The sequence below is a fragment of the Vulpes lagopus genome, chromosome 1 (genome assembly GCF_018345385.1).
Source record: "Vulpes lagopus strain Blue_001 chromosome 1, ASM1834538v1, whole genome shotgun sequence".
In the NCBI taxonomy this organism is placed as follows: domain Eukaryota; kingdom Metazoa; phylum Chordata; class Mammalia; order Carnivora; family Canidae; genus Vulpes; species Vulpes lagopus.
In genome coordinates, this window is record NC_054824.1 from 175,157,810 (window position 1) to 175,181,444 (window position 23,635).

Sequence of the window (23,635 nt, forward strand, 5' to 3'; positions counted from 1 at the left end):
AAAAAATGTATTCAGTTAAAACAAATACAAATCTTTTAAAGGAACAAAGTCATTAACCTTTTTAAAAAAGATTTTAAGTAATCTCACAACTGATGTAGGGGGCTTGAACCTACAACCCTGAGATCAAGAGTCCTTATGCTCCACCAACTGAGCAAGCCAGGTGCCCAATAAATCTTTAATTGTATGATCATGCTAACAGGAAATACACTGCTTAAGAAACATTCTTAACCATTCTGTATAAACAGAAACTTACCTCATAATACATCAGTATCATTTGATTTAATAATGTTGAGACTGAATAAAATGCTCCAGTCATGATACCTATAATAATAAACAGAAAATTATAACAGTACCATTTACTAGTTTGGTTTTTTAAAGACTTATTTATTTATTCATGAGAGACACACAGAGAGAGAAGCAGAGACATAAGCAGAGGGAGAAGCAGGCTCCTTGCAGGGAGCCGGATGTGGGACTCGATCCCGGATTCCAGGATCACGCCCTGAGCCGAAGGCAGACACTCAACTGCTGAGCCACTCAGGTGTCCCTCAGAGATAGCCTCTTATCCTGATGTTAGTGCTTATAATTTTCTTTTATTTATTTTATTTTAAGATTTATTTATCCTAGAGACAGTGCGTGCATGAGTGGAAGGAGGGTCAGAGGGAGAGAGAGGGAAAGCAGACTCCCCACTGAGCTGGGAGCCCGAAACTGGGCTTGATCATAAGACCCTGAGATCATGCATGACCTGAGCCAAAACCAAGAGTAAGACTGGTGCCACCCAGGTGCCCCAGTGCTTATCATTTTAGATATTACAATATGTGTATCCATAAATAACAATTAGAATTATTCTGCATGTAATTGAACTTTATATAAATAATGTATTTTTGTATCTATCTGTAGCTTGCTCTTATCACTCAATAACACAATTTTGAGATTTATGTGAGTCAGTACTTTAAATTCTAGTTTATTAATTTTCTCTACTATAGGATAGCCCATTATGTGAATATACTTCAGTTTAATTACCTCTTGCCCAGTCAGTAGACACTTGTCTTTTTCCAGTTTTGTACTCTTTAAAACAATACTGCAATGAATATTATGTATTCGTTATCACATATAAGGATTTCTCTAAATATATATCTAGAAGGAGAATGTCTATTTTCTGGATATAGTCAAACTGCTCTTCAAAATAGTTATATTGGTTTATATTACCAGCAGAGTTCCTTTACTTCACATTCTTGCCATGTATGTTTTCACCAGCTAAAAAAATTTTGGTGGGGGGCCGCTTGCTGTGAGTGTCTCTGCCGGTGCCAGCCGCGTGCTGCCCCCCACACCCGTGTAGCCATGCCTCACAAAATCAAGGACTTCTTGCTGACGGCTAGGCGAAAGGACGCCAAATCCGTCAAGATCAAGAAGAATATGGATAATGTGAAGTTTAAGTTCGATGCAGCCGGTATCTTTATACTTTGGTCATCACAGACAAAGAAAGAGAAGGCAGAGAAACTCAAGCAGTCTCTGCCCCCAGGTTTGGCAGTGAAGGAGCTAAAATGAACCTGGCCCACTGATTTGAACTGTATTAAATTTTTTAAATTCAAAAAAAAAAATTGGCGGGGGGGGGAATACCTGAGTGGCTCAGTGGTTGAGCATCTGCCTTTGGCTCAGGGCATAATCCTGGGATCTGGGATTGAGTCCCGCATTGGACTGCCTGCGAGGAGCCTGCTTCTCCCTCTGCCTATGTCTCTGCCTCTCTCTCTCTGTCTCTCGTGAATAAAGAAAATTTTATAAAAATAAACTTTGCCAATTTGAATGCTTGTGATATTGTATCTTACTCTGGTTTTCATTTGCATTTCTTTTATTTAGGAATCCTGAGTAAGGTTCAGCATCAAAAAAGAGCAATACGCAAACACAAAAATGCTCTCTGGTTTCCTTAATTTCTTTGCTATTTTCTTAGTATGTGGTAGGAGTTATTTTTACATTGTAGGTACTAAGCCTTTGTTGGTTATATGCATTGCAGACATTTTCTCATAGTCTATGTCTTGCTTTCTCTTTTTATAATGTTGTTTTAGAAAAGGCCATTATTGGTTGTTTTTTTTTTTTTTGAGAGAGAGAGAGAGAGCAGAGCACAAGCAAGCAGGGTGGGGAGGGAGAGGGAGACAGAGAATCTTTTTTTTTTTTTTTAAGATTTATTTTATTTATTTATTCATGAGAAACACAGAGAGAGAGGCAGAGACACAGGCAAAGGGAGAAGCAGGCTCCATGAAGGAAGCTTGATGCGGGACTCAATCCCAGATCCCGATGCTGAGCTGAAGGAAGATGCTCAACCGCTGAGCCACCCAGGTGTCCCAAGAGAATTTTAAGTGGGCTCTATGCCCAGTGTGAGCCCCACACAAGGCTCAATCTCATGACCTTAAGATCATGACCTGAGTCAAAATCAAGAATCAGACGCTTACATGGCTAAGCCACCCAGGCACCCCTAAAAGACCATTGTCTTAATGTAATCATGTTTATCAATCTTTTTCTTCAAGGATTGTGTTTATTTGCTTATTTATTTATTAATATTTTATTTCGGGGACACCTGGGTGGCTAGAGCGATTTAGCACCTGGCTTTGGCCCAGGGCGTGATGCTGGAGTCCCGGGGTCGAGTCCCATATTGGGCTCCCTGCATGGAATCTGCTTTTCCCTCTGCCTGTGTCTCTGCCTCTGTGTGTGTGTGTGTGTCTCTCATGAATAAATAAATAAAATCTTTAAAAAAAAAAGATTTTTTTTAAAAAAAGATCTTATTTATTTATTCATGAGAGAGACACAGAGCAAGGTAGGCTCCCCATGGGGAGCCTCATGTGGGACTCGATCCCTGGACTCTGGGATCACACCCTGAGCCAAAGGCAGATGCTCAACCACTGAGCCACCCAGGCGCCCCATGAGATTTTATTTTTAAGTAATCTCTACATCTAACTTGGGACTCGAATTCACAAGCCCGAGATTAAGAGTCACAGGCTCTACTGACTGAGCCTGTCAGGCATCCCTTCTGTTCTTTACACTAAGAAATTCTTTTCTTTTTTTTTAGATTTTATTTATTTATTTGAGACAGAGAGAGTGATAGAGACAGCACAACCAGAGGGGCAGAGGGAGAGGGAGAAGTGATTCCCCTGCTGAGCAGGGAGTCCAACTTGAGGTTCTATCCCAGGACTGGAGGATCATGACCTAAGCTTAAGGCAGATGCGTAACTGATTGAGCCACCTAGGTGCCCCAAGAAATTATTTTAAGAATACTAAAGCCAGGGCAGCCCCAGTGGCTCAGCGGTTTAGCGCCTGCTTTCAGCCCAGGGCATGATCCTGGAGACCCAGGATCGAGTCCCACGTCGGGCTCCCTGCATGGAGCCTGGTTCTCCCTCTTCCTGTGTCTCTGCCTCTCTCTCTCTCTCTCTTTCCGTGTCTCTCATGAACAAATAAATAAAATCTTAAAAAAAAAAAAAAAAAGAATACTAAAGCCAGTTTCCTACATATACTTCTAAAACTTTAAAGTTCTCATTTTCACCCTTCAGTCTTTAATCTACTGTAATTCATTTTTTTCACAGTATGATATAGAGAGCTAATTTTACTTTATTCTTCCCATAAGGATAATCGATTATCCCAGGACAATTTACTATACGGTTTCTCTTATAAGACATCTAGTTTTTATATAAACACGTTCTAATCATTAGAGCTGTTTGCAAACACAGTAGTCCCCTCTCATCTGCATGGGATATGTTATAAGTCCCCCCAGGGGATGCCTGAAACTGCAGATAGTACCAAACCCTACATATACTATGGGGTCTTTTTTCCTGTACATACATACGTACCTATCGTAAATTTTAGTTTATAAATTAGGCACAGTAAGATATTAACAAAAATAATAATAGAATAATTATAATAATAGAATACAAAACTACAGTAATAAAGGTTATGTAAATGTAGTCTTCCTCAAGATCTTATTGTACTATATTTTTTCTTATTATTATTGTGATGATGTGAGATGAAGTGCCCACAGGATGAAGTGAGGTGAATGACATAAACCGTGTGGCATAGTGTGAGGCTACTGCTGACCATCTGTGATAGGTCAGAAGGAAGAACATCTGCTTCCTAAGTGTGGTTGACTATGGGTAACTGAAACCAGAGAAAGTCAAACTAGAAATAAGAGAAGATCACTGTATTCTAGTACTTCTCTTTCCAGACACTTAACGGCACGGACATATGACTTTAAATGTAAATAAAAGTGACACTTCCCATTTGCTGCCCTGGTAATCATCATAGCATGTGCCAAGACCTCATTCTGGATCCTGAGCTAACTCTGATGAACAGAACCTTGCTGGCAGTTCACACTGGTAATAAATGAGTTTGTGACATGTTAGGCCACTGAGAATTTTTTTAAGCAGAATTTCATTGCTATGATACAACCTAGCTTGCAAACGGATACGGAGAAGGAGGTCACTAGGATCTCTACTCTGCTCAGTAATCTAATAGTCTACCCCTTGATAATACACGGCATCTTAATGACTATTGTTTTATAAATTCTGATATCTGCGAATGTGTGCCTCACCTTGTTCTTCAGCGATGCTATCTTTGTCCTTGGCCCTTACTTCTTTCACAGGAATTTTAGAATTAGTCAAGTTCCATTACAAACCCGGTTTAGGGACACCTGGGTGGCTTGGCGGTTGGGCGTCTGTCTTCAGCTCATGGCGTGATCCTGGTCTGGGGATGGAGTCCCACATCAAACTCCCTGCAGGGAGTTTTGCTTCTCCCTCTGCTATGTCTCTGCTCTCTCTCTCTGTGTGTCTCTCATGAATAAATAAATAAAATCTTAAAAAAAAAAAAAAACCCGTTTAAAGGGAAGATTGCAGGATGAAATCTATGGCTATCTAAACATCATATCAGAAAACCCTGAGTAACTGGCCTTTAGTTTCTGATAGTAATAATGGCATAGGGAAGGATCTCATTTTCTCTAAATAGCTCTACCTCCAAAAAATGTTAACTTAGCTTTGGACACTGTATATGATCCTGAAAACCCGTACTAGGAATGCAGTCCCTATCTAGACTATCCCATGTGCAACTGCTCCATCTTTATATATAATACTAGTCATAGAGGGAGACAGGTGCATGGTCAAAAGGTGTGATGTGACTCACTCATTCAAATCATGATCCCTAAGTAGGCACCCCTTTGGTGAAGAATATGAGGTCAAGAAAGTTTTCCAACTGTTACGAAGAATATTATCAAACTGTCCACAGTGTTTCCCAATGTCTTCTATCTGATTTTTTTTTTTGAAGATTTACTTATTTATTTTAGAAAGAAGAGAGAGTGTTGGTGGAGGGGGAAGGGAGAGAGAGAATCTCAAGTAGACTTCCTGCTGAGCACAGAGCCTGATTGCAGAGCTCAAGCCCAACACCCTGAGATCATGACCTGAGCCAAAATCAAGAATTGGGCATTTAACCCACTAAGCGACCCAGGTACATAGAAATTCCTTTTTAACTCCTTCAACAAGTAAACTCTTTTTAATTTCCTAATTACTGCCTATATCCGGCTCTTCTGTCAATCCAAATCTGCAACTGTCACTTTTTTTTTTTTTTTTTTTTTTTTTTTTAATTTTTATTTATTTATGATAGTCACAGAGAGAGAGAGAGAGAGAGAGAGAGAGGCAGAGACATAGGCAGAGGGAGAAGCAGGCTCCATGCACCGGGAGCCTGACGTGGGATTCGATCCCGGGTCTCCAGGATCGCGCCCTGGGCCAAAGACAAGCGCCAAACCGCTGCGCCACCCAGGGATCCCTGCAACTGTCACTTATTAATGCAATGTTCTATAACGTTAACTGGTTTATCACTATAATCTCAAGCCTTGCATAAGTGTGGTATAGCTCTCCACTTAATTTAGGTCTTCTCTTGCCTTTCAATGTTTTATAATTTTATAATTTATAAAGTTATTTTCTTTTAGATTTATACCTATTTTATACACATACTAAGGTATTTATACATCTTACAGTATTGATTGCTATTAAAAAATCTTTTATAGGCATACAATTCCTATAAATACACAGGAATGTAGTTGGTATTTTCACATTGTCAGATTAGTAATCTTGCTGAACTCATTAGTTTTAATAGTTATCTGTAGGTTCTTCTGCATTATTTTTGCAGATCGGGGTCAGAAAAATTTCCTTTAAGGGCCAAAGAGTATATGTTTTTAGCTTTGTAGGCCATGTGGTCTCTGATGCAACAACTCAGTGCTGCCCTTGCAGCTCAAAAACAGCCATTACAGACAATACGTAAGCAAACAAAACTTTACTTATAACAACAGGCAACAGACAGAGTTGACTCATAGGCCACAGTCTGACCACCTTTGGTGCACGTAACCATATTACCTGTGGATAATAGCATCTTTTATCTTTCCAACTCACATGCTTTTTTAAGTAGATTCCACATCCAGCGTGGAGCTGAATGTGGGGCTTGAACTCACAACCTTGAGATCAAGACCTGAGTGGAGATCAAAGAGTCAGCGGCCTAACCAACTGGGCCACTCAGGGGCCCCCAACTTATAGACTTTTAATTTTCCTTGTTACTGAGCCAGCCAGGACTTCCAGTTGTGTACTAAATAGAAGTGATAACGACAGACATCCTATTGTAAAGGATACTTCTTACCGTTTCTTTAGAAAAACATTTCTAAGGTTCTGACTTTAGAATGATGTTTGCTACAGAGTTTTCAGAGATAAACTTTATCAGGTTCATAAAGTTCATTTTACTTCACAGTGTGCAAAGTCTTTAATCAATGGGTATTGAATTCTACCAAATACATTTCCCTCAGATATTGATTGGGTAAAATTTCCTCTTTGATCTATTATTGTGATAAGTTATAATCATAAATTTCTAGTGCTCAGGTTAGCACAAAAATCATTCCTTAAACTAATCTTGGCCAGGATGTATTATCAGTTTTCCAATTTGCTGTGTTAGGTTTACTAATATTTTCTTTTGCATTTTACATCTAGTTCATAAGTAAAATTGACCTGAAATTTTTCTCTTGCACTGTTCTTGTCTGATTTTGACATCAAGGCTATATCAGCCTCACAAGTAAGCAGGTGATACCAGTGATTACCTCCAGGGAGGGGAACTGGGTGACCTGGGGACAGAGATAGAGGAAGACTGGTTTTACATCATATATCCTTTGTACCTTCTGAATTTTATACTATATGCACTCTGCATCCTTTGTACCTTCTGAATGTTTTTTTTAAGATTTTATCTATTTATTCATGAGAGACACAGAGAGAGAGGCAGAGACACAGGCAGAGGGAGAAGCAGGCTCCTCACAGGGAGCCTGATGCGGGACTCAATCCCAGGACCCAAGGATCATGACCTGAGCCAAAAGCAGATGCTCAACCACTGAGCCACCCAGGCGTCCCTGTACCTTTGAAATTAAAAAAATAAATAAATAAAATTTAGAATTCAGAAAAGAGAACTCTAATTCTTCACTTATAAAATAGGTATAATAATATTTCTATCCCGGGATGCCTGGGTGGCTCAGCGGTTAAGCGTCTGCCTTTGGTTCAGGGCGTGATCCTGGAATCCTGGGATTGAGTCCCAATTGGGCTCCTTCCATGGAGCCTGCTTCTCCCTCTGCCTGCGTCTCTGCCTCTCTCTCTCTGTGTCTTTCATGAATAAATAAGTAAAATCTTTAAAAAATACTATTACTAATATTTCTATCTCAAAAATTTATATGAATAATACATATGGAAGTTCTTTATAATTTAAAAAAACTCAAACACTTTCATCTTATTTAAATATAATCAAGGAAGTAGTATATGATGTGATATAAAAGAAGTAAACATTCCACAGAGAGGGGAGTATCAGAGAGAGCACCATCTACGCACCTTTCTCATGCTATTCTCTATCCAAATCTAACCCAACTTTCAAGGCCAGGGTTAACCACATCTTTGCCATGATGATCTCCCTTGCCAGCCCTTCCCTTCATTTATCCTGTGCCAGTTATTTATTCTGAAGCCTTCAGCACACACTTGCCATACAACTCAACAACAAGGTGTTGTTACCTTTTTGATAACTCCTAAGCTGTCATTCACTTTTTTGGTGTTTATATTATGTCCCCAGTTGGATTCTAATTACTTCATGGAGAAAATCACCTATCATGCTTATTTTTTGCCCACATGGTATATATGGCACTACTGTATATTTAATTGATTTTAATAATTATTGATGGAATAAATGAAGAAACAAATAACAAAATGAACAGTAAGTTAGGAAAACATTAAGCCAGCTCTCGTAGGATTGCTTAAGGGGAAAAAAAGGAACACGTTTCAGGTAAAAGGATAACAGCACAAAACTAGGGGCAGCCCCGGTGGCTCAGTGGTTTAGCGCCACCTTCAGTCCAGGGCCTGATCCTGGAGACCCAGGATCAAGTCCCACATCGGGGTCCCTACATGGAGCCTGCTTCTCCCTCTGCCTGTGTCTCTGTCTCTCTGTGTGTGTGTCTCTCATGAATAAATTTAAAAAAAAAAAAAACCACAAAACTACAGAGACTAAAATTCACAGTGTAAATGCATGTGCAGGCATGTTTGTGAGTGTGATAAGGGGTTGGTTATAAGTTGGCTCAAAGAAACTTTTATTTTGGGAGAGAGAGATAAAGAAGAAAGATAAAGATAAAGAATCTTCCTTCCTTAAATGACAGGTTACAGAAATGAATTTGCTCTTATAGATAATAATCACTCACTATATTTTCTCTACTTCCTAGTTATGTATTTTAGGTTTAAGCTAACCAATGGAGGTAACCTGCAAAATTAAGAAAAGAAACTATGGGGAGCACCTGGGTGTCTCAGTGGTTAAGCATCTGACTTCAGGTCAGATCTTGATCCCAGAGTCCTGGGATTGAGTCCCGCATCAGGTTCCCCACTGGAGAGCCTCTGTGTGTGTGTGTCTCTCATGAACAAGTAAATAAAATCTTAAAAAAAAAAACAACAACAACAACTAGTGAAAGTCATCCATTAATGTCTAATTTTGACTGAGTAGTCAAAAATAGATACCAGTTTGCATAGGGTCAGAGAAAGGAATTGTAGATAACATTCCCCATATGCTTATGGCCGCTAATAAAGGACTTAAAACACTGTGAAAACTCAAAAAAGAAAGTGCTTGTCCATTTGAGATCTATTATATTATATTTTACAGATAGGTAAAAAATTCATCTTTAAGTTTTGCTTTTATTTTTTTTATTTTTTTTTAAGCTTTGCTTTTAGTTCAAAATTTAAGTTTATGACTATGTCATCATTATTTTTATAGTTAACAAACCTATCTCATTAAAGCTCAAACCAAAAAAATAAAATAAAAGATAAAGTTCAAACCACTAGACTAAATGAAAAGAATCCACAATGCTCAAAGTTTTATACAGAAATCAAAGAAAGTAAAAGAAAACCACTTACCGTATGTGATCAACAGAAGGACAAAAGGAATGTTTTTAAATAAGTTCCTTATTGATTTCTTATAGGAGTACTTAGCAGGAGGGCTGTTTTGAAGAACTGCTTGAGCCTTACTTGGTGGATATGGAGGTTTTTCTTTGAATGCTGGAAATACACATGGAAAGGTAATTAAATACATGCATCTTGCTTAGTGAGCAGACTAAATCAGTTTAAGCTTAAAGATGTAGTGAAAGTCTTATAGGGAGGCTGTTTCATTAATTTCTGGAGAATCTCCTCTCAGTTCTCTGAAACTGACTATAACTCAGAGGCCAATTCACATAACTTAAATGCAAAACCATCAATATATCACACCCTTGCCTACTGATTATTCCCTTTTTAGTTAAGCAAGATGAATTTTTGTTCTAGTAAGTATTCAGCAAATTCATTTCTAAACTTAGTTCCATTTGTAATTACAGTTAACATCAGCTATAAGCAAACCAATATGTTACTGAACTTTTAGAGGATTGTCCTGAGTTGGCAACTATTTTCTTCGAAGATCTGAAAAAAAAAAATTATCATCTGATCTATCTATACCTCTAGAATGGAAAAGGTCCAGGAGGATTCACGGGAGCAGAGCTCACCAAAAACACTGGTTAATTATGATATACTGAAAACTTATCAAACTAAAACAGACTTCTATTTTTACAGGTGTCACAACTAATTCAAGAGGAGACAAACTCATGAATATTTACTTTTTAATGTCCTTATAGCGGAGGACTGGTAGACATAAAATGTTTAAGTTGTTGCAACTCCTCCTCTTCAGTTCACCCTATCTGCTCCTTGCTCTGTTGAGGATGTCTGTTGTCCTTTCCTGAAAGTCTCTTTGTGTCCTATTTGAGATAGGAGATAGCTCTTTTGTTAATATTGGTAAGGTACAACTCACGCAATTGTAAGACAAAGTTTCAGAATTTAAAAACCATGCTTACAAGGTAGTCATGGGGATTGAGAAGGAGTCTTACGTCTCTTATTTAGGTTTTTATTTCCTCTGGTAAAGTAAGTATAAATGGCCCAGAGTTGAACTCAAATGCAAAATGAAAACAATTCTTACTAATCTTCAACTCCACTAAACCTTTTTTTTTTTTTTTTAAGATTTTGTGTATTTATGCATGAGAGACACATGGAGAGAAGCAGAGAAGCAGAGGGAGAAGCAGGCTCTGCAGGGAGCCCGATGCAGGACGCAATCCCAGGACCCCAGGATCATGACCTGAACCGAAGGCAGACGTTCAACCACTGAGCCATCCAGGTGTCCCTAAACCTATTTTCTGAAGAAAACCTATTTTCTGGTTATCTTTTAGTTTTAGGTAGTCATCTGCCCTATCGGACAAAATCAGGCCCATATCTGTCAGCTATACAGCACACTAAACCTGGTTTCAGTCTGTACAAAGAAAAGGAAACAGGAACAGAAACCCACTGGTCTCTGACCCTGTTTACTCTGCATTACTTCCTTCAAAGGATGAAATACGGCTTCTTCTTTCTCCTCTGAAACTGAGAAGCAACAGCCTTCTTTCTTCTCCCGCCAAAAAACGTGTGTTGATAAAATAATTAACTCTTGGGGCCCTGGCTGGCTAAGTTGGTAGACTATGTGTCTCTTGATTTGGAGTCATGAGTTCAAGCCCCATACTAGGGTACTTTTTTTTTTTTTTTACAGGTAGAGAGAAAAGATAAATATTTTAATTTGTTTACAAAACAGCATTTTCATAAAATTTCTTTAAGTTATAGATATCTCTAGAGACCAGTTTCATTCAATCTGGAGGAGCAAACATGAGGGGATCAACAATGTTTTGAACAAGAGTCATTAAAAACAGTCATCATTGTCCTTAACTCATTCAGTTCCATGTTGTTTCTTTTTGTTCTGTTTAAATGCAGCTTTTAGTTCTGACAATTCATACTTTAGTTTTATGATCTTGGGGTGACCAGAGACCGGTATTTGTCAAAAGAACCTTTTTGTGAATCTTCTTGAAGCTGGACCATATTTTTGCAAGAGCATCAGAACAACACCTTGATAGAAGTGTGAACTCTTCTCACTGTAGCATTCCAGCTGTTCGCTCTTTAAATCTCAAGCCGAATTTGTAGGTTTTCAGGATGATTTGAAGGTTATCTAGGTAATTTGGTGGGGACAGGTGACTTGGGGATCCTACTCTTCCGCCATCTTGCCCTGCCTCCATACTAGGGTACTTAAACACATGAGTGCATATAATAATAATAATAATAATAATAATAATAATAATGTATGAAATGTATGAAAGCACATGTTAGTAGTAGTAGTAGTAATAATAATAATAATAATAATAATAATAAAATAAAAAACAACTATCAAAGCAGTTATTCTCCAAAGTAGCCAAATGATTTGGGGGCACCACATTCAAACTTTATCTTCCATGATAAATAAGAAGAAAATTTATTGTGTTTAGGACTACTTCTACTTTTTGAAATTAGGTAACGATAGAAGGGATCCCTGGGTGACTCAGCGTTTTAGTGCCTGCCTTCCGCCCAGGGCGTGATCCTGGAGTCCCGAGATTGAGTCCCACATCAGGCTCCCTGCATGGAGCCTGCTTCTCCCTCTGCCTGTGTCTCTGCCTCTTTATCTCTCTCTCTCTCTCTCATTAATAAATAAATAAAATCTTTAAAAAACAAAACAACAATAGAGTTCCCTGGGTGGCTCAACGGTTTAGTGCCTCCCTTCAGCCCAGGGTGTGATCCTGGGGTTCCAGGATTGAGTCCCACATCAGGCTCCCACATGGAGCCTGCTTCTCCCTCTGCCTGTGTCTCTGCCTCTCTCTCTGTGTGTCTCTCATGAATAAATAAGTATAATCTTTTAAAAATAAATAAATAAATAACATTATCTTTTGATTTCATTATTTGTCCCTGTATGATTCAAGCCGATATTCCACATATTAACTTATTACAAGACATGTATAAGTTTGAATACTGGCTCTGCCTCATATCTTTGTATAAGTCTGAAGAAGTCAATTTCCATCTCTCAACTGTAGCTTTCTCATACATAAAATGGAAAAACAAGTTGTTATGAGGATTATATGATATAATATATGCAAAATAATTTTGTAATTATTGAATGCTACAGAATTCAGTGTCATTTTCAGGAATACTTTTTTTTTTTAAGATTTAATTTATTTATTCATGAGAGATACAGAGAGAGAGGCAGAGACATAGGCAGAGAGAGAAGCAGGCTCCTGGCAGGGAGCCCAATGTGGGACTCAATCTCAGGACTCCAGTATCACACCCTGGGCTGAAGGCAGGCGCTCAACCACTGAGCCACCCAGGCGTCCCAGGAATACTTTTTTTTTTTTAAAGATCTTACTCATTTATTTTGAGAGAGAGAAAGCACAAGCAGGGGAGAGACTCAGACTCCCCACTGAGCATAGAGCCTGATACGAGGCTCGAGGTCATGACCTGAGCTCAAGTCAGACACTTAATGGATTGAGCCACCCAAGTGCCCTCAGGAATACCTACTTTTAAAAGTCAGAGACTTTATCTCAGGGGCTTGAAATTGTTATAGACTAAGTAAAACATACTTCTATGAAAAGTTTACAATAGCAGCCAATATATAAATATCCTGAATATAAGAATCAAAAGTAGAATTATACATACATGTTATACACTATGTGTTTAAGTATTTTAACATTAAATATTTTGATTGCCATTGCTTCTGGTTTCTCTTATGTACCCATGTTAGTGAATCAGGAAGGTAAAGATTTTAATTTGCACACTTGAGTTAAGTGATAGAGTTTGCTGCCATCCTGCACAAGAAGAGCTTTCAAATACAACAGCATTACCACTTACACCAAAGAAGTTTAAACTGGAACAAAAACAAGACTAATTAAAAAATAAAATGGCATATTTTTATATGTTAACATTTTAAATATGGAGTTGGGGTACCTAGGCTCAAATTTCATCTTCAGTTATTTACTGTGACCATGGCTAGATTAAAACACTTCAATTCTGTGTCCTTCTTTTGTCATCTATCAAATGGGAATATTAATAGTACTGCCTTCACATGGCTATGAGGATTAGATGATATAGCATATATCGTGCCTTTAAACATGTTTGGTACTTACCAAACGACCAAATGGTAGAGGCCATAATTGTGTGGGGTATGGAGAATGAGGTATTAGTGTAAAATTCAGTGGAAGGTTTGGGTTAATTCCTATAAGTGCTAGATGGATTATATTCATCAGTAAGCTCCAGGAGATCGGGTAAGAGGGTTACATGGCATGAAGTTTCAAAACAGTATTTTGGAAAGACTGCTGAATACCAATTTAGTATGCATCATGTTGCTGAAAAGCAACAGCAGAACCAATTTACTTTATAAAATTTGGTTGGGCTTCCAAAGTATTTGTGGGTAGAATTTAGAGGGAAGTAGGATTATCTCTTAGTAATTAAGGACATTTAAAAAGTAGGAATTTTAAAAATAATCCATATCTTCCTCAATAGCAAATATTTGTGTATAAGGAAAATAGATAATTTTTGTTTAAATGTCACAATTTTCAACCTAAGATATTCATGTCACAAATGTATATTACCATGCTTATATGTTTGTTATCGTAAGGTTAAGATTAGAGGCCACCAAGCAAAACTTAATAGTGACCCCTTTCTTCCCTGCTCCATCTCCACAGTCTAGTCAGAAGCTAATGAGTACATAAATAATAATAGATATGAATAGGTTTCCTTTAATTTCTCAAATAACACAGGGTGCTAGGTCAACAGTCACATCTATTATTACTGCCTTTTTGTCCCCTTCCTTTAAAAAATAAAAATCTTATATTTGTAGGCTATCATACAGATCTGCTTAACCTCATATGTGTCATATATATAATTTCACATATATAGGTATCTTACATAGAACCTGTTCTTTCATTTCTTCCAAAGAGACAAGTAATGAAAGACAATTAAAAAAAAAAAAAAACCAAAGGAATTGATGTGAAGATAAATAAGCAATCCTAGGAAAGAGGATTTTATATTTTAATAATCCCTATTGCTACTAGAGGATCCTTTTTTGTAAAATATATATGAACTATATTTCATTTAGCAAATCAAATATGGCTACCAGGGAAGTAGTCTTAAGTTTATTTTTAAAAAATATACAGTTGACCCTTGAACAACAGGGGGGGTAGGGACATCAATCCCACACACAGCAGAAAATTCATGTATACTTTTGACTCCCCCAAAACTTAACAACTACTGTTGACCAGAAGCCTTACTAACAACATAGTCAACTGATGCCTACTTTGTATATGTGTTACACACCATATTCTTAAAATAAAGCTAGAGGAAAGAAAATGAAATCATAAGGAAGAGAAAATACATTTACAGTACTGTAAAAAAAATCCATGTAGAAGTGGACACATGCAGTTCAAACCCATATTATTCAAGGGCCAACTGTAGATTTCTTTTAAAACTTTGTTTAGCTGCTGAAATAGTACAGGAATAATTTGTCCTTTTTCCGCAGTCTGTACACAGCAAAAATGTCACTCCCTAATTGGAACAAAAAAAATAACCAAGAGTGGATTTGGCATGTAAGAATATTTTATATGCTACCAAAAGAATATTTTTTCATTATCTGAAAGGAAATTAAACGTATGGGCAATTCATCTATGAAGGCAGTCTCTATCAAAATAGTCCTCAACCTACATGTCTTTGAAAACTAAGGATTTCATATCTGGAGATCACAAAATTTGAATTTTTTATTACTATTATAGCCATGGTAAAAATTAATCTATAAATTTTAAAACTCCAGCTATAAAAAATAAAAAAACTCCAGCTATAACGCAATGTAATGTAAATATTAAGGATTAAGAGACGGCCTTTCAACTTTAAAGTTGCTTTCTTCCACGAATCAATTTAAGAGTGCCTAAAGAGCAATATTACAGTTATGTCAGCAACCATATTACTTAAAAAAACCTATATCCTTCTCCCTGAAATCAAAATTGTTTCCCATTAAGAATAAACTTGAAAAAGCAGACCTTCCCAAACCTTCTTCCAAATTGATGATGGCTGCTTGCAGCGGATTTTGACTGACTGCTTCAAGACACAGGCCCAGGCGAAAGAACTCAGTGACGGGTGGTGACAGCAGTGCTTTGCTGGAGTGGCCTAACAAGCAGACAGTTGCCAGTCTGAGATTCTGCTGAACAGCTTGCCACAGCCCTGAATCATTCACTGGTCAACATTTTCAGATCCAGTTAATTGTTAAAATGGGCATCCTTGGAAGGATTTACCATTTAAAAAAAAAAAAAAAAAAGGTTGTAGCCTCTTTGCATCATTTCAAAAGCATGATAATCTGTTCCTGGCTATAGGAGCATAAGATGCAGAACATGTAGTGGAATATGCAAACAGGAGACAGGTTATAAGTTTGAAAGAACAGTTATCAGGGAAGAAAAGTTAGTAGTGATATAAATTAGATGAATTAGTCTTCAGACCCTTTATGATATTAAAATAGTAGCAGACCAAAACATACCTCTAGGGGCATAGCATTTGTTATCTGAACAAAAGTGCAATAGCAAGAATGAAACAAGCAAATGGCACTGGAGATATTATCATAAAAATGTTCAGGATTAGTTATTTTTATTTTCATATGTTTGCCATGCATTTATCTATTTAAGCAATAGGGAAAATAATTTGCTTACCAATGACTGTTAAAAGACATAAAAATGTGGCGATGGATGATGTTCCATAAAACATAGTACTGATATTACACTCCAGAAGATCCGTGTTATTCTGTGTGTTGGGCACTAAAACTGGTGGTAGCAAAAAGCCAACTGCAGTTCCAAGCTGTAAAACAAATGATCCTGTTCATAGCTATTATTAATAAGAGAAAAAAAGCACATACTGGCAATCAATACAACATAGAGAAAACAGTTAGTTTCTTTATTAAGGTATAAGGTGTAAAATCTTAAAAAAAACAAAAAAAAGGTGTAAGGTGTACATCCTAAAGCTCCATGTTCTGGGGTGCCTGGGTAGCTCAGCAGTTGAGCGTCTGCCTTCGGCCCAGGGCATGATCCTGGAGTGCCAGGACTGAGGCCCACATCGGGCTCCCTGCATGGAGCCTGCTTCTCCCTCTGCCTGTGTCTATGCGTCTCTCTGTGTCTCTCATGAATAAATAAATAAAATCTTAAAAAACAAAAAAAGGTGTAAGGTGTACAACCTAAAGCTCCATGTTCTGGGGTACCTCGCTGGCTCAGCTGGATGAGCATGCAACTCTTGATCTCGGAGTTTTGAGTTTGAGCCCCACACTGCATGTAGAGATTACTCAAATAAATGAATATTTTTAAAAATCCACTAGGTTCTAATTTTTTTTTTTTACTGTACCATTAAAGGGTAGTTGCTGACAAACACCTTTCCTGTTCTACTAATTCCTTGTAGCTGAATAATTCTGCTGTAAGGATGTGTCAGATACAATCCTTACCCTTCAGATGCTTACAATCAAAAACAGGAATAAGAATATGCAGATGAAGGCTGAGAAAAGAGGACATATAGAATGGGAGAAAATATTTGCAAATTATATAACTAAGAAGGGTCTACTATCTAGAATATATAGAGAACTCTCACAACTCAACAGCAAAAAGGCAAATATCCAATTCAAGAATGGGCAAAGGACTTGAATACACATTTTTCCAAAAAAGATGCCCAATAAGCATGCGAAAAAAAATACTCAACATCATTAATCAGTAGGAAAATGCAAATCAAAACCATAATGAGATACCACTTCATACCCACAAGGATGGCTGTAATTACAAAACAAACAATTGGAAAATAACAAACACTGGCAAGGTGTGAAAAACCTGCAACCTTTGTACACTGTAAGTAGGATTGTAAAATAGTGTGGCCCCTGTGGAAAACAATTTGGTAGTTCCTTAAAATATTAAACACAGAATTACCATATGACCTAGCAATTCCACTCTTAAATAAATATTCAAGGACAGCCTGGGTGGCTCAGTGGTTTAGCACCGCCTTCAGCCCAGGGCCTGATTCCTGGAGACTGAGGATCAAGTCCCTGCATGGAGCCTGCTTCTCCCTCTGCCTATGTCTCTGCCTCTCGCTCTGTGTCTCTCATGAATAAATAATAAAATTAAATCTTTTAAAAAATAAATAATAAATACTCAAAATACTAAAAATAAGTACAAATATCAAATATTATACATGAATATTCATAAGAGCCCTATCTGCAATAGCCAAAAGGTAGAAACAAACCCAAATGTCCATTAGTGGATGAATGGATAAACAAAATGTGGTATATCTATACAATGAAATATTATTCAGCCCTAAAAAGAATGAAATACATATATGGATGAACTTTGAAAACACGTGAAGTGAAAGACATCAGACATAAAAGGTCATATTGTATGATCCCATTTTTTAAAGAAATATTTAATTTATTTATTCATGAGAGACACAGAAAGAGAAGACAGAGACACAGGGAGAGGGAGACTCCGTGCAGGAAGCCCAATGTGGGTACTCGATCCTGGTACTCCAGGATCACACCCTGAGCAAAGGCAGATGCGCCCAACCACTGAGCCATCCAGGCGTCCCCATATGATCCCATTTACATGATATATCTAGAACAGGTAAATCCATAGAGAGAAAAAGCAAATTAGTGGTTGTCTGGGGACGAAAGAAGGGTTGAATAAGGAGTGACTGTTTAGTGGGTATTGGGTCTTCATTAAGGGTAGATGAAAACGTTTTGGATCTAGATAGAGGTGATGGTTGTACGTTGTGAATATACTAAATGCCACTGAGCTATAGTTTAAAACGGTTAATTTTATGTGAATTTCACCTCAGTAAGAAAAAACATAAGGTTGAATATGATAATCACAATGAAAGAAATAAAACTAAAGATAGAGAACATTAAACAGGTAATAATGAGAGTGTGGTAAGTACAGTGATGAAGAGGTAGAGGGTGCTTAAGATCCGGATGATCATGTGATCTATCACCCAAATAAGAACACTATTCAGAGAGAAAGGGACTAAATGAGTAATTAATGTTTTTTTTTTAAGATTTTATTTATTTATTCATTGGAGACACAGAGAGAGAGGCAGAGACACAGGCAGAGGGAGAAGCAGGCTCCCCTTAGGGAGCCCAATGTGGAACTCATCCCCAGACCGGGGATCGGGATAATGAGTAATTATCCTAATGAACAGCTTTACACCTGGATTATCCCAGGCAAACTGGAACATACAGTCACCTTAGCTAAGAAACTGCTTTGAAGGAGCACCTTGCATAGACGTGGGGTTCAAGAAGTTTCTGGAGGAGGAAAGATCTGAAGAGATCGGAGTAAGCCAAGTGAAATCAGGGTGTTCTCAGCTAAGGGGACATCATGTACAAAGGAAGAAGAGACCATGACCTTGTGAGAAGGTGTAAGTAGTGGACAATTCCCCTCAGAGCAGAGGAAGAATGCAGATGTGAGGAATGAGGGGTGTGGATAGGAAAGGAGTAATAACAATATATAAAGATAAATATATCAGAGAATATATAGAGAACTCTCACGACTCAATATATATAGATAGATCGATCCCAGGACTCCAGGATCACGCCCTGGGTGGAAGGCAGGCGCCCAACCACTGCACCACCCAGGCATCCCAAGGGAAGAGTTTAAATTTTATTTTAGCGCTATGGGAAATCATTGGCGAGTCCAAAGCAGAGCAATGACAGGATCTGATCCATGTTTTAAAGGGGTCTCTCAGGTTAGAGACCGGGCAGTAGAGGTGGATGGTGAAAAGCAGGAATTAGACAGACTTGGGTATGAACGTTGCCACCATTTAGCTGTGTGATTTCTGAAAAATAATTTAATCTCTTCAAATCTCAGTTTCTGCGTCTGTAAAATGGAGAGACTAATGGTTCTTACCTTATATTGTTAAATTCAAGGGCACAATGCATGCAAAATACTTGGCATGGTGCCAGGTTCTTAGTGAGTGCTTAATAATGTTGAATATTACTATAAATGATCACTCCATAATCTAGGCTGAAAATGGAGGCCATGAACAAGTGCACAGCTACTGCAGCCAAGGAAGGATGAGAACACCAAGGGAGAATGTAGGAAGAAGGCAGAGGTGTGCTGAACATCAGAGGGATCCGCCTATGAGAAAGCATCTCCATTTATTATCCATAAATAGATAATCCATAGATACGGAGTTAATAATATTTCAGTCATGCTCAATGAAGTATGAATAGGGAATATCATTTTATAAATGAAAAACACTTTAAGAAAACAGTTCCTATCTAAACATATGGAAGCAACCAACAAAAATATCATAAATTATTTTGAATACATAACAATTAGATGCAAGCTACCCTTTCTTCTGTACTTTTAGAGAAAGATAAATGTAAAGTAATAAACATGTAGAGCTAGTCTTTTTATGGATCTTAGCTAAATCTTATTGTGATCTTGAAACAAGTATTAGATTGGAAGTAAGAGAGTAACATCCTTTTGTTACATAGCATGTAGGAATATAGGTATAGAGAGAAGTGAAGTTCTTGGTATACAGATTTTTAACTACATTCTCCTCAAGTTGAATAAACACTCAATACAATGTACATGAAGCATCACAGAACTCCAGATGCAAATTTTAAATGACAATAAAAGGATCAATCTGGGGACGCCTGGGTGGCTCAGTGGTTTAGTGCCTGCCTTCGGCCCAGGGCATGATCCTGGGGTCCCAGGATTGAGTCCCGCATCCGGCTCCCTGTGTGGAGCCTGCTCCTCCCTCTGCCTATGTCTCTGCCTCTCTCTCTCTCTCTCTCTCTCTGTGTCTTTCATGAATAAATAAATCTTTAAAAAAAAAAAAAAGGATCAATCTGCAATTACAATATACACACACACAATATTCTACTTAGTAATGTTACTGAATGCTACTGGAATTTGAACCTATGGTGTTAGAAGGATGAGGAAGCACTTTAAGGGAGAAATGGCAAAATAAGCCACCCTTTTATCATGGGTTCCATGATCTGTGATCTGTCTTGCACTTTCTTACTGTTAGAAATTGGTAAGTGGATCAATAATGTTGTGAAGCCTCTACCACCAGAACATTTATTTAGCTGTCATTTATAAGTGTCATGTGCTAGGCCCTCTGCTAACTGCTAATATGTAAAATTAAACAGGAGAGGGGCCTGACTGGCTCAGTTGGAAGAGTGTACAACTCTTGAGCTCAGGGTCCTAAGTTCTATCTAGCCCCACCTTGGGTATAGAGATTACTACAAAAAATAAACTTTAGAAAAAATAAATAAACAAAAACACAATAAAACAGGAGCAGTTCACACAGATCACTCAAAATGAGCACTTCCCAGAATCCAACAACCTTCCTTTTACAAAGAATACGCTGGGGGCAACAAAAACACCTACCCAAGTCTTATTGGTTATTACACTGATAAGTTTTCTATCATGTTAGAGATACAGGGGCCAGCTCGATTAATATTTTATAGGTAATCCTCCAAGCAAGATGATAAGTTGGTCATTTCAAGCTGGTTTGGAAGTTCTGTGCTTACAAATAAATCAAATACCATCTTTAATCCAAAACTGTTTCCTATCTTGACTACACATCTTCCCCCTTCCTGCATTTATACACAACTGCCTCCTCCCTCTTCCCTCAGGAGGAAGAGGTCCTTTACCTGGTCCTCTAAGGAGCCGATTTTCGATTTTCATCTATCACTCTAGTTCTTACCTGATTGCCTAGCACGGCGGTGGCACAAGCTGTGGACACCTCCTTGGGCCCAAACCACACCGAGGCGATGCGGGAGGGCAAGCCGAGGATGAACACCTGGGCCACGGAGCACAGGCACTGGCCCAGCATGGTGACCCAGAAGAGATGCTGCTGGACACTGCCGCACTTGACCCAGGCGCCCAGGCAGTTGAGGCCGGAGCCCAGCAGGGCCGTGAGCCTCAGGCCTCTGGTGTCCAGCAGCCACGTGGCCGGGAAGATGAGGGGCACGTAGGCCAGCATGTACACCATGGACAGCCAGTCGATGTGCAGGAAGGAGACGCGGTAGAAGTCCCTGAAGACATTGCTGATGATGCTGTACTGGATCCACTGGAAGGCATTCACCAGCGAGTACAGGCTGAAGATGAGGAGCACCACGAAGCGCCGCGCGGAGAGCGCCGTCTGCGGCCCTCGGGCGCCCTCGGCCCCGGGGGTCTCCTCCCCGGGGCCCCCCGGCAGCAGCCGGGTCTGGGTCTCCTCCTCCGGGGCCAGCGGGGTCCGAGGCCTGTCCAGGGCTTGCACGGCGGCCGCGAGGCTGTCCCGAGACACTCCATTCAGGGTCAGGCAGCCGGCCTTGGGCCCGTTCTGCGGCTCGGCGCTCAGCTTTCCGGGGGGCTCGCCCCCCGGGACCAACAGGTACCCATTGGCGGGCGGGTGCCCGGGTGCCCCCGCTGCCCCCTCCTCAACGTCCAGCTTCGCCATGTCCCTGCGCTCCCCCGCGCCTCCTCGCTCCCCGGCCCCCCTCCTCCCCCTCCCTGCACCCCCGACCCCAACCGCTAGGCCCACCGCTCATGCAACCCTCTCCCAGGCCGAGGGAGCGCGGGTGCGAGCCGCGGAAGCCAGCCCCGCTGCAGGGAGCCCGCGGGCGGAGGAGGCTCTCGGGCTCCGAGCCTACCTCCGGGCGGTCACCCCGCGCCGGGCCCCGCCCCGAGAGCGTGTCACCGCGAGTGACGGCCCGGCGGCCAATCAGCGGGCGTCCTCGCCCGGCGCGGGGGCCAATCGGGGAGCTCCTCTCAGGGTGGAGGCGGGAGCAATGTTTCCGGAGAGGAGGGAGGACAGCGGGCCTGCGGGTCGAGGCGGACGGTCCTCCGCCGCCCGCCTCCCCCCCCGGAGGCTGCAGGGCTGCGGGGCTGCAGGCGGTGGTCGCGAGCAACCGGCCCGGGGAGACGGCGGGTGCGGGTGCGCAGAGGGTGGGCGCCGTGAGCGAGCGAGCAGGCGGGCGGGGGCCGCTCGGGGCTGGGAGCCATCGCCCTCTCCCCGCAGAGGGGCTCCCCTGGGGCCCGGTGGGCGCTCCCGCGGGGGGCGAACCTGGCCTCGCCCCGACTCGGCCGCCCGGCCGGAGGGAGCGGACCGGACCGCCTTCCCGAAGCTCGTGCCCCCTCCGCAGAGGAAAAACACCAGGAGGCATTTCAGCCCGGACACAGAGGTTTCTATTTTTTATTTTATTTTATTTTATTTTATTTTATTTTATTTTATTTTATTTATTTTATTTTATTTTTTATTTTATTTTATTATTTTATTATTTTAATTATATTTTATTTTATTTTAACTATATTTTATTTTATTTTATTTTAATTATTTTTTATTTTATTTTAATTTAATTTAATTTAATTTAATTTTATTTTATTTTATTTTATTTTATTTTATTTTATTTTATTTATTTTTTGGATACAGAGGTTTCATTAGAAACCTCTCCTTGTGGGACTCCTGGGGGGCTCAGCGGCGGAGCATCCCCCTTCGGCTCAGGTCCTGATCCCCGGTCCCGGGATAGAGCCCCGCATCGCCCCCCCCCCCCCCCCCCGCAGGGAGCCTGCTTCTCCCTCTGCCTGTGTCTCTGCCTCTCTCTCTCTCTCTCTCTCTCTCTCTCTCTCTCTCTCTCCTCCCCCCCCCCCTGTGTGTGTGTGTGTGTGTGTCTCATGAATAAATGAATAAAATCTTCAGGAATGAAAGAAAAGACCTCTTTCTTCCCTTGTGAAGTTGGAATCCTGCAACCCTGAGCGGACCCGAGGCTCCCCGCCCTCCCTCGGACCAGCCCCTGCAGTCCGCCTCGCTGGACGTGCGCAGCGGGTGGCTTCAGTGGGTTCCGGGTCCCAGTCTTGTTTGCTGTGTTCCAGACACTGTCGTGCCCTCCGGCATTAAAAAATGAAACCTGCTCTCAAGGGCACGTACACGTAGCCTTGAAAATCTTCTAGAGAAATGTGTGCCCCTGCTCCTGCTACTGCTTAGGCAACGAATTTTGAAACAAGGCAAACCCGATGAGACTCCAAATAGTTAAATCGAAACCCGAGGTGTCTAACTATGGGTGTTTTTTTTTTTTTTTAAGATTTTATTTACTTATTCATGAGAGAAAGAGAGAGAGGAGAGAGAGGCAGAGACACAGGCAGAGGGAGAAGCAGGCTCCATGCAGGGAGCCTGATGTGGGACTCAATCCCAGGACACCAGGATCACACCCTGGGC

At 40.2% G+C, this 23,635-nt stretch overlaps 1 protein-coding gene across 1 annotated transcript in view; it reads right to left on the minus strand.

Moving 5' to 3' along the window:
• FLVCR1 (FLVCR heme transporter 1) overlaps positions 1 to 22,033 on the minus strand; it is a 39,157-nt gene extending 17,124 nt beyond the window's left edge. Inside the window, exons 1-4 of the mRNA XM_041771353.1 lie at positions 21,143 to 22,033; positions 16,114 to 16,258; positions 9,437 to 9,577; positions 254 to 321 (exon numbers count right to left, since the gene is read on the minus strand). Coding sequence (XP_041627287.1) covers positions 254 to 321; positions 9,437 to 9,577; positions 16,114 to 16,258; positions 21,143 to 21,880 — 1,092 coding nt within the window. The 5' untranslated portion in view covers positions 21,881 to 22,033. The remainder of the gene's footprint in view (positions 1 to 253; positions 322 to 9,436; positions 9,578 to 16,113; positions 16,259 to 21,142) is intronic.
• Between the last annotated feature and the right edge of the window lie 1,602 nt (positions 22,034 to 23,635).